Source organism: Pristis pectinata, chromosome 41 (assembly GCF_009764475.1).
Source record: "Pristis pectinata isolate sPriPec2 chromosome 41, sPriPec2.1.pri, whole genome shotgun sequence".
In the NCBI taxonomy this organism is placed as follows: Eukaryota; Metazoa; Chordata; class Chondrichthyes; order Rhinopristiformes; family Pristidae; genus Pristis; species Pristis pectinata.
In genome coordinates this window covers 3,204,669-3,216,778 of record NC_067444.1, presented here as the reverse complement: position 1 = coordinate 3,216,778, position 12,110 = coordinate 3,204,669, and the positions used below count along the sequence as shown (strand labels likewise).

The 12,110-nt window shown below is 43.4% G+C and overlaps 1 protein-coding gene across 1 annotated transcript in view; it reads left to right on the top strand.

Moving 5' to 3' along the window:
- Positions 1-501: 501 nt before the first annotated feature.
- The window catches only part of LOC127587585 (uncharacterized), a 30,103-nt gene continuing 18,494 nt past the window's right edge, over positions 502-12,110 (top strand). The window contains exons 1-4 of the mRNA XM_052045995.1: positions 502-580; positions 3,951-3,996; positions 5,600-5,638; positions 10,859-11,152. Of these exons, the coding sequence (XP_051901955.1) occupies positions 530-580; positions 3,951-3,996; positions 5,600-5,638; positions 10,859-11,152 (430 nt within the window). The 5' untranslated portion in view covers positions 502-529. The remainder of the gene's footprint in view (positions 581-3,950; positions 3,997-5,599; positions 5,639-10,858; positions 11,153-12,110) is intronic.

Below are 12,110 nucleotides of genomic sequence, written 5' to 3'. Positions count from 1 at the left end.
ACCCTTCTCTTTTGCGGCTCCAAGACTAATTGGAAAAATAAAAGAAAACGCTTGGACGTCCAGATCAGGTCGCCTGGGAAACTCAGTATGCTGACCATATTGGCCATGAAACGGAACAAAGCGTGCTGTCGCCGTGTTCTTCAGCTCATTTTGCGACTAATTTTATCATACGTTTATCTAGAATTCATCTCGGCTATTTGGAGAGAAACTCGCAGTTTCGACAGTGCTGCCTTCTATAGCCATCAGCGGATGTTTAGTTCGATTTACCCCCAAAATACATTAGCACAGGCGCAGCGAAATTGGCTGTGTTCGTTATGGTTACGGTTACTGATGAAAACACATACATCGCTGTTGAGAACATTGCTTCTTTTAGCACTGAACCAGCGATTGGAGTCACGTGTCGGTCTGATGAAGCAATGTTTCCGTTGTCACGTAGTTGTCATCTGAGTGAACCTCAGAGTATCCATTTCCTTTTATCTGATCCCACAAATGCAGGTTACTTCTTGCTGACCCATTCAGTTGCAATAGTATGTTCATCGTTGTGCAATCTCGGAAACTGCAGTCATCAAGAAAATGCGGAGTAAGTAATTTATTCAGTTGTATAAATTCAAACTCTGCATTACGTAAAGCTGTGGAAGGAAAGGTGGACCAGTGTTCCGAGTCACAGCTGCCCTGAGCATTAGATAGCAGTCGACGTGGCAGAAAGAAAGGTGCGTGATAATTGTCGGCTCTATCTTTCATGCCAGTGTTCAGGTTAATTCTGATATAATTAAAAGTTTGCTTTACTCTCATGTAAACTACAAGAACTGCAAATAATTATTGTAAGACTAGATGCGCTTTTTTTCTGTAACATACTTTACCTGGACGACGTCCTTTCAAATTAGCCCCTTGCTAAACTCCCAGAGGCTCAGAGTTATACAGCACGGAAGCAGGCCCTTCGGCACAAGTCGGCCCTGCCGACCAAGTTGTCTGCCTGAGCTACTCCCATTTCCTTGCCTTTGGCCCATTTCCATCTAAACCTTTCCTTTCCAACTGTCGCTTAAGCGTTGTAATTGTACCCGCCTCCTCCACATACCCACCACTTTCTGTGTGGAAAAAGTGTCCCGCAGCTCCCATTCACATTTTACCTTCTTGCCCTAAGTTTGTGCCTTCTGATTTGAATTTCCCCTACCCTGCCTGAGGACATTCACCTAATCTAAGCCTCTCATGATATATGTATTTTCGTACTATTTATAATATCCCCAAAAACTTCACATGTGGGTCTAGCTTTGATGGACGTCTTCATTGACATGGACAGGTTAGGTCGAAGGACTTGATTCGATGCTATATGACTCCATGATAATCTATCAAAGACTAAAGGCCACCTGATGGTTACGATGTGCGCAATAAAAACAGTTTGATTTTAATTCCACCCTTGTTATTATTCCTGTCATATGTTTTTGACGATGACGCTTTGATTATTGTATCAATACAGTTTCTTGTGTTTGTGTCTCAGACCCCGAATCCTGCTGAGCACCCGGGTTTTCAATATTGAAGCAACCTGGCCTCACGCTTTTGCAAAATCCAAGATTATCGTACCAACTAATAACAAATCTCTCCATTGCCAAAATCGTCATTTTTTCAGCTAGATTTGTGCGCTTTAACCTTTCCGATAACATCTTGGATGCAAGTATTTCCCGAATACATATCAGCTAACAGATATATCCCTTTGAATGTTTTTAAATCTGACCAGTGGTTGATATGTACTACCAGTTATCCTTGCTGCGGTATGAAGACACTGCAGATGAGACGAGAAGTTCCGGAAAGTTGTGAGGATCCAAGACGAAAAAGCAGTGCATTTCTGAGCATAGGAACCTGTTGGATCGCCAGAGAAAACCAAGGACACTGCTCATTTCTCGATCACCACAATTTGTGGTTAATTAGGGTTTTAGAGTCACAGAGACGTACAGAATATAAACAGGCCATTCGGCCCACAACGACCACGCCGACCAGTGGGCACCCCTTCTTATTAATCCCAACTTCCATCGCTTGGCTCAGCACCTTCCATGCTAAGGCGAATCATGTCCTAGTCCAGGCACTTCGTATATAGAACATAGAACTTTAGAGCACGGTACACGAGCTTCGGCCCAAGTATTGTATCGACATTTTATCCTGCTCTAACATCAATCTAACCCTTCCTTCCAACAACAACCCTCTATTGATCTTTCATTCATGTGGCTATCTCAGAGACTTTTAAATGGCCCGAATGTAACTGCCCTCACAACATCTGTTGGCGGTGCCTTCCACGCACCCGCCACTCTCTGTTTAAAAAGCAACTTGCCCCTGACATCCCTCCCTCCCCATATCTTCTTCCAATCAACATAAGATTATGGCCTCTCGTGTTAGCTATTTACGTCCTGGGAAAAAGGTGTCTGACTGTCCACTCGATCTATGCCTATCATTTTGTACAAATCTATCAAGTCAACTCTCATCCTCCTTCTCTCCAAAGAGAAAAGCCCCAGCTCATTCAAATTATCTAACCCAATTCTTTCAATCACCGTGATGCTATGGATGCAAACGTTGATGGTACTGAGCATATCCCCCATAAACCATGACTTCTTTACATATTTATAGAACACAGAACATAGAAAGATTACAGCACAATTCAGGACCTTCGGCCCACAAAGCTGTGCCGAACATGTCCCTGCACTAGAAATTACCAGGCTTACCCATTGCCCTCTATTTTACTCAGCTCCATATACCTATCTAACAGTCTCTTGAAAGACCCTATCGTATCAGCCTCCACCACCGTTTCCGGCAGTTCATTCCACGTACTCACCACTCTCTGAGTAAAAAACGTACCCCTGACATCTCCTCTATTTCTACTCCTCAGCACCTTAAACCTATGTCTTCTTGTGGCAACCAATTCAGCCCTGGGGAAAAGCCTCTGACTATCTACCCTATCAATACCTCTCATCATCTTATACACCTCAATCAGGTCCTCTCTCATCCTACGTCTCTGCAATGAGAAAAGGCCGAGTTCCCTCAACCTGCTTTCGTAAGGCATGCTCCGCATCCCAGGCAGCATCCTTGTAAATCTCCTCTGCACCCTCTGTATGGCTTCCACATCCTGTAGTGAGGCGACCAGAACTGATCACAGTACTCCACGTGGGGTCTGACTAGGAACCTATTTTGCTGCAACAATATCTCACGGCTCCTAAATTCAATTCCCCGATTGATGAAGGACAATACAGCATATGCTTTCTATGTTGTATATATTCATTCAAGAGATGTGGGCTTCGCAGACTGAGACAGCATTTAATTGCCAGCCTTAGTTGCCGTTGAAAAGATGGTAGTAATCTGCCCCTCGAACCCTGAAGTCCTTGAAGTGCCGGGATACCCACAATGCTGCGATGGAGGGTGTTTCAGGATTTTGACCCAGGGACGGTGAAGGGATGGAGATATATTTCCAAGTTAGCTTGGTGTGTGGCTTGGAGGGCAATTTCCTCATGATTTTGCCCCCCCCCCCCCGTCCGTCTCGCTGGTGGAGGTGATGGGTTTGGAAGGTTTCTGTCGAAGGAGCCTCGATGAGTTGCTGAAGTGCATCCTGCACATGCTACAAACTGTTTGCTACAGTGCGTCGGGTGTGAATGGGGTGTATATCAATCTGACAACCATGTCAAGCATGGTGTCGAACTTCTAGAGTTTTGTAGAAGCTTCACTCATCCAGGCAAGTGGATAGTGTTCCATCACACTCCTTACTTGAGCCTTGTAGATGGTGGACAGACTTTCGAGAGTTAGTAGGAGTTCTGCTGGATTCATAACCTCTGTCCTGCTCTTTAGCTACGTTGTTCCAGAATTTCTTTGAGCGAATTAATAAAATAGACTATTGAGAATAGGAGTAGAGGAAATTAGTAAACCTCATGTTATTCCATGCTCCTTCTCACGCGTTCTTGTTTTATTTTCAACAGATGTTTCTGCAAAAATCAGATTTCACTAACCACATTATCTTGCTGGGTAAGTGATGCAAACATTCTTTCTGTAAATAAAAAATGTCATTCGGTAACGTTACCAGCAAGCAGAACACGAATTGTTTTGTCCATGTATATGGTGGCGCGATGTCTCTCTGTGCGACTACCGCATTGCTCCAGTAACTTGGTTCGAGCCTGACATCCGCGACTGTCTGTGCGAAGTTTGCAAGCTCTCCGCGTGACGGTGTGGGTTTTCCCCGGGGTGCTTCTGTTTCTCATACATCACAAAAACTGAGTGAGATATTAATTGGACGCAGGAAATTCCCTCCAGTGCAGCCGTCTGACGGGGTATTCAGAGATGTGTTGATGAGAATGTGTGAGAGACGAAATTTTGGGGAAGTAAGTGGGGGAAAGTGATGATAAACAGTTTGGGCCAGTATTCTTTTGAGGTTGGTAGAATGAGGAATCATCTTATTGAGAGACATTAAATTCAGAGGGGCCGTGGAAGGGTGGATGTCGACACGTTTCAATTATTTGGACCAGTGTCGACCGAGAGCGCATAGTTACAAGATAAGCGTCCAATCACTTGTGGACTGATTTCCTTTTCAGAGGTTGGAATATCTCTGGATTTCTCCACCGAGGTAGAGAATTTTAGAGATATTTTCCAGAGAGAAATCCAGTTATGGAAGCCAGTTTCATTACAGTATCCTTTGAGATCAGCAGAAGAAAGAAGGATACACACACACACACACACACACACACACACACACACACACACACACACACACACATACACACACACACAGAGATAGATAGAACGATAGATAGAACGATAGATAGATAGAACGATAGATAGAACGATAGAACGATAGATAGATGGATAGATAGATAGATAGATAGATAGATAGATAGATAGATAGACAGACAGACAGACAGACAGACAGACAGACAGACAGACAGATAGACAGATAGATAGATAGATAGATAGATAGATAGATAGATAGATAGATAGATAGATAGATAGATAGATAGATAGATAGATAGATAGATAGATAGATAGATAGATAGATAGATAGATAGATAGATAGATAGATAGATAGATAGATAGATAGATAGATAGATAGATAGATAGATAGATAGATAGATAGATAGATAGATAGATAGATAGATAGATAGATAGACAGATAGATAGATAGATAATATATGCGTTTGTCTGCGGGTATCTGTGTGTGCATATATATAGTTTAAAAAAACAACTTCTTGAAGTACTCAGTGGGTCAAGCAGCATCTGTAGAGAAAGTATTAGCCGACTATTCGGGCCGAGACTCTGCATCAGTCCTCCACAGATTCTGTTTAACCCGCTGAGTTACTGCAGCAGAATTTCGCTCCAGAATCCAGCATCTGCAATCTCCTGTGTCTCCAGAAAATATGTTGTGAGAACCTACGTTATATTGACCTCCCTCCACCAATGTTCGCCAGATCCGCAGTTTAACAATCCTGTCCATGTTTGGGATCAACAGTTACATTATTTTTATTAATGTCAGTACCAATTGAATTATATTTCTTGTCACAGGAATGAAACCACTGTTGTTTGTTTGAGTTTTTATCATAAAGCTCTCATCATTATATTTCTTTTATTTTGTTTCCAGTGCTCTTCCTTCACCAGATATACGCAGAAAGCTCACAAAGTAAGTAAGACAAACAGTGTTACACAGAATTTTTCTCTTTCGTAGATTTGTACACTGAGGTCTAAATTAAACAAATTTCAAGTGGCAAATGGAAATCGGGAAATCATTAACAGGTTGGTAAGCAGAGGAAGTTATCCGGTAACATCCCTGAAAGAGGTGGATTAGATGAAGAAATAACGACATCAAATTAATGAAAGTAGTACTATTGCTTCCTGGATCAGTTGTGTGACAGGAAATCAATGAAGGAATTGAGCGAAGGAATAATACAGATTGCAAAGCTCGAATTGCAAATTGATGGAAGAATAAGCTTCTGACAGATAGTTTGGGCTCAGTTTTCCAGAAAGCTAACAGGGACATCGGGAGCACTTCAATGAAATTCGATTAGAAGTAATAAAAGTGATGAAAAACACTGAAAACTATTAGAACATAAAGACGGAGACCTTGAAGTTCTTGTAAACTTGTGGAAAAGGCCGCGATATGTTCCGCGTTGAGATGAAGGCAGACACGACGATTACGGTTCTCACCGAACGTACATTTCCGCTTTCCCAAGAGGAAGGAATGTTAGGGACACGATATTCATGGTGGCTGTGAAGCGTTGGTTGAAACAAATGGAAGTGAGATTGGAAATCTGAAGCGTTCATTCGCCAAAAAGTGACGCTTCACCTGGTGTGAAATAAATCCCTTCTGTTATCCGAAATCCAGTCTAGACCGTTAGCAGTTGCAAAGTTGAAAGAAGAGGAGACACTGAAATAGAACCATAGACGAACCATAAAACAATACAGCACAATACATGCCATTCGGCCCACCATGTTGTGCCAACCTTTAAACCACGCCGAAGACTATCTAACCTCTTCCTACCATATATCCCTCTATTTTAAACTCCTCTATATGCTTATCTAACAATCTCTTGAACTTCACCATCGTATCAGCCTCCACCACCACCACAGGCAGCGCATTCCATGCACCAACCACTTTCTGGGTGAAAACCCTCCTTCTGATTTCTCTCTTTAACTTCCCACCCATTACTTTAAAGCCGTTCCCTCTTGTATTGAGCATCGGTGCCCTGGGAAAGAGGCGCTGGCTGTCCACTCTATCTATTCCTATAAATATTTTGTATACCTCTATCATGTCTCCCCTCATCCTCCTTCTCTCCGGTGAGGAAGGCCCTAGCTCCTTTAGTCTCTCCTCATAATCCATACTCTCTGATCCAGGCAGCATCCTGTTAAATCTCCTCTGCACCCTTTCCAACGCCTCCACATCCTTCCTATAATGAGGCGAACAGAACTGGAGACAGTACTCCAAGTGTGGTCTAACCAGAGTTTTGTAGAACTGCATCATTACCTCTTGGCTCTTAAACTCGATCCCACGACTTATGAAAGCTAACATCCCATAAGCTTTCTTAACTACCCTATCCGCCTGTAAGGCAACTTTCAGTGATCTGTGGATATGCACCCCCAGATCCCTCTGCTCCTCCACTCTCCCCAGAATCCTGCCCTTAACCTTGTACTCCGCCTTGGAGTTTGTCCTTCCACAGTGTACCATCTCAAACTTCCACTGATTTAACTCCATCTGCCACTTGTCAGCCCAGCTCTGCACCTTATCAATATCCGTCTGTTGGCTTCAACAGCCCTCCACACTATCCACAACACAACCGACCTCTGTGTCGTCTGCAAACTTGCTAACACACCCATCCACCCCCTCATCCAAGTCATTGATAAATATCACGAAAAGTGTCCCAGAACCGATCCCTTTGGGACACGCTAGTCACAGCCCTCTAATCTGAATGCACTCCCTAGGCCACAGCCCTCTGTTTTCTAATGTTCCAATATCCACTTTGTATGTATATAGACATACACAACCACACACACACACACACACACACACACACACACACACACACACACACACACAATGTTCCAATATCAGTACATATACTGGAGAGATTATTGATTGAATAGCAATGTACACAATGCGAGGAAACGACAGTTTAACATCAAGACCGAACAAATTAGTGAAAGCGGCTTACGCAAACTATATATCTATTCAGAAGGTAGATATTTTCCGAAGGAAGCCTGAATTTTGCAGGAAATGTTCCTGCTTCTTTTCAGAAGACCACGGGGGAAGCTTTCCAGATCGCGGTTTTGATGTGGCGTCCGTGGACTTTTAACTCAAATGAAGGTTCACATGCGGAATTGTTCAGAGGAACACCAGTCCGTACGATGCAATTGAAGCTGAATTTTTGGTCCAAAATGGGTTCAAAAGCACAAGGAGAAGTAAAGTATTGCGGTCTATTTGGCTCGATAACCGTTCCATTGAGTTTCTCTGCATCAACAATATAAGAAAACAAATAAAAACGTAGATGCAGGAATCGGAAACAACAATAGAAATACTGGAAGAACTCAGGTCTGTCAGGCGGCATCTGTGGAAAGAGAAACCAGGTTACGTTTCGGGTCAGGGACCCTTCCTGAGAACTGGGGTAAGATACAATAGAGGCTCGAATATGCATCGATATTCAGTGATCGCCTCTTGGCCACATATCTGAGAATCTGAAAGGTGCTACCGGCTGCAGAGCGGAATTGGTGCATCAAGCCCGTGGGCAGAGAGGAGATGAAGGAAAATTCAATCAAATGAAATGCACAGCAGATAGATTGAAGAAGAGTTACTATGAAACAAATAATCGAAGGATGCCAAGATGTGAAGAAGAGAAGAGGAACACTTCAGTTCATGCCAATAGATCCGCTGCAAATGGGCAGATGCTTCACTAAAGGGAGCACTTGAGCAATATTGTTTATTACATGTGCTATATGGAGAGGCTGGACAAACTTGGGCTCTTTTCTCTGGAGAGGCGGAGGCTGAGGGGTTATCTGCTGGAAGTGTATAAAATTATGAGGGGCATACATAGGGTGCACCAGCAATATATTTTCCCATTATTGAGTGATCCAATACCAGAGGGCATGCATTTAAGGTGAGAGAGGGTAGGTTCAGAAGAGACGTCAGGGGTAATCTTTTTTACTCAGAGAGTGGTTGATGCATGGATTACGTTGCCTGATAGGGCGGTGGAGGCAAATTCATTGGGGGCTTTTAAGAGGGGCTTGGATTGGCACATGAATGAGAGGAAAATAGAGGGATATGGGCATGCTGTAGGTAGGAGGGATAACTTATGTCGGCACAATATTGTGGGCCGTAAGGCCTGTTCTGCGTTGCACTGTTCTGTTCTATGTTCTACATTACATGTTGAGTCAAAAATACACATGCCCAAATCAAGTGATGCATTTGCTACAATACGTCAGATATGCCACCGAGCTGCAAACAAGACGTGATAGCTCCCGAAATGATACAAGGTTCTGATGTATGCCAGGGAATACAATATACAATTACAAGATGCAAGAAAGTCAGTCAGTCGTTGCCTGTGGAGAAACAAAAAGTCAATATTTCAGCTCCGAAATAAACGCGGAGAATGCTTGAACCACTTGGCAAGCCACGCAGTGTCTGTGGAGGAAGAAATTAAGTCAACGTTTCTGGCCTCAACTGAATCAGGAAATGATGAAAACATTCGGCACGCCGGGCAGCATTTGTGAAGAGAGAAACAGAGTCATCTTTTCAGGTCGATTTCTTTGCTTCTGCAGAACTTGACGTTCGGATAGGCTCCGGTATTATTCCCTGGAGAAAAGGTATAATTCAAAATCAGTTGTAAAGTACGGGATAATTCAGTTCGGCACAAGATTGGAACAAGTATCATTAAAGAAAGGGGGAAATATGAGAGATGCATTAACAACCAACCAATATTTGGCTTTCTGGTGAATGCACAGTAAGAACATGAAATTGCATGCCACGGAAAAAGAAAACATGTATGTCTTACAGATTACAGATATGTCGAATTAACGTGGCAATTCAAGAACAGTTGATCAAAGTAGATTTTTCCATGCACTCTTGATGAATTGAGGCAAAGCCTCCCTGCAGGAATAAATTAAACAACTTAAAGTCATTTCAATACGTTTATAGTCAATCGCCAATCAGATGAGGCAGTAAACTCCTATAAAACCTATTTATGGTCACAGCAGGCAGTAAACTCTTTTAACACATCTGATGCTATCAAAACTTTAGTCAGACCGCACTTGAAGCATTGTGTGCAGTTCTGGTCGTCCCATTATTGGGAGGATATGGAGACTGCCGTAAGAGTGCAGAAGAAGTGTACCAGGATGCTGCCTCGATTAGTGGATATAAGCTATAAGGAAGTCATAGAGAGGGTGCAGAGGAGATTTACAAGGATGCTGCCTGGAATGCGGAGCATGCCTAATGAAAGCAGGTTGAGGGAACACGGCCTTTTCTCCTTGGAGATACGGAGGATGGGGGGGGGGACCAGATTGAGGTTTATAAGATGATGAGAGGTATTCATCGGGTGGATAGTCAGAGGCTTTCCCCCAGGGCTGAAATGGTGGGCACAAGAGGACATAGGTTTAAGGTGCTGGGGAGTAGATATAGAGGAGATGTCAGGGGTAAGTTTCTCACTCTGAGAGTGGTGAGTGCGTGGAATGGGCTGCCGGAAACGGTGGTGGAGGCTGATACGATAGGGTCTTTCAAGAGACTGTTAGATCGGTATATGGAGCTGAGTAAAATAGAGGACTACGGGTAAGCCTAGTAATTTCTAGTGTAGAGACATGCTCGGCACAGCTTTGTGGGCCGAAGGTCCTGAATTGTGCTGTAATTGTTCTATGTTCTAAACTTGAGAGCGTCGCAGGCTGAGCAGAGACCTGACAGAGGTGTTTTTTTAAATTATGAGAGGCACAGACAGGGTAGACAATCACAATCCTCTCCCCAAGGCAGAAATGGCAAACGCCAGAGGACATGCTTTTACGGATAGAGGATGGAAGTTCAAAGTCGACGTGCGGGGCAAGTTTCTTGCGCAGAGTGTGGTAGGTGCCTGGAATGGGTTACTAGGTGTAATAATTTAATAAGGCAGTTTAAGAGGCTTTAGTTGGACAAATGAATATGAAGGAAATGGAGAGATATGGATTATACACAGGAAGAGGACATTTTGTATAAATTAGCATCAAGATGGGCAAAAGATCGTGGGCCGAATGGCCTGTCCAGTGCTGTATTGTTCTATGTTCTATTAATACAGAAAGGGGATATATTTTACTTCTGACGAAGGAGTGACAATTAATTGATGATCATACCAGTGTTTTTTTAATCATTTCCTACCTTTGTTTGTCCTTGAAGGCCAACAGAAGCCAACTATCACCTTGAATCCATGGTTGGATGCAGTCGTTAAAGGGGAAAATATCGGTATCAACTGCACCATTGGTTCTCCGTGTTCAGAAGGATGGTTTTATTTGTACAAAAACGAGCAAAAGAGATATGACGATAAAATCCGAACCAGTGACGGACAATGTACAGCCACCTTTGAAATTCGTGGGAATTTCAGTGAAAATTACACGTGCGGTTATGTTCCACGTTATTCCGGAAAGTGGGGAGAACTACTGCGCAGTGATCCTATCTTTGTTCGTGTCATAGGTAAGCCGTTGGCTGCAATGATTCGTACAGTGATGAAATTCTTTTTTTAACTGAAGTCGACAGATCTCTGCAATACTCGTCTAAGTTCTGGTGATCTGGTTGAGAATATAGGCATAGGGTTGGCACCCCTCCCCCCCCCCCACGCGTAACGGAGGGGTTGCATTCCCAGAGAGAGTTCGTATCGCGATTTCCCAAAACGGAAAATCATCTGTGCATGTGTCAGGTAATGGGGATGGGAAAATATATTGTGTGTCTATTTATGCACTTTTTCATATAAAATCTATAAACTTATAAGCCAGTAGTATGGAAATATTTAGGAGAATATTGCTAGATCTTGAGGGGCTGGGTTATTGGGAGATATTGGACGGGCTTGATTTTTATTCCTTGAAGCGTAGGAGACCTAGGGTGACCTAGAAGAGGTGTATAAAACAATGAGCGGCATAGATGGCGTGAATGCACACAGTCTTTTCCAAGAGATTGGGAATCAACAACGATGTGGTGCGACACGGTAGCGTAGCGGTTAAGTCGACGCTGTTGCAGCTCCAGCGATCGGGGTTCGATTCCCTTCGCTGTCTGTCAGGGGTTTGTACGTTCTTCCCGTGTCTGCGTGGGTTTCCTCCGGGTGCTCCGGTTTCCCCCCACATTCTACAAAGATATACCGGTAGTTTGACATGGATTTAAAATGGGCGGCGCGGAATCGTGGCGCCGGAAGGGCCTGTTACCGTGCTGTATAATTAAAACTAAATTAAGGCGTAGGTTTAAGGTGAAATTGGAAACTTTTACTTGGACCATGCGTGGCAGGTTTTTTTTCACCCAGAAGGTTGTAGGTATATGGAACGAACTTCCAGCGGAAGTTGTTGAGGCAGGTACAAAAACAACATTCAAAAGAGACTTGGGCAGGTACATGGTTGGGAAAGGTTGAGAGGGATATGAATCAAACGTGGGACTGGCTTAGAAG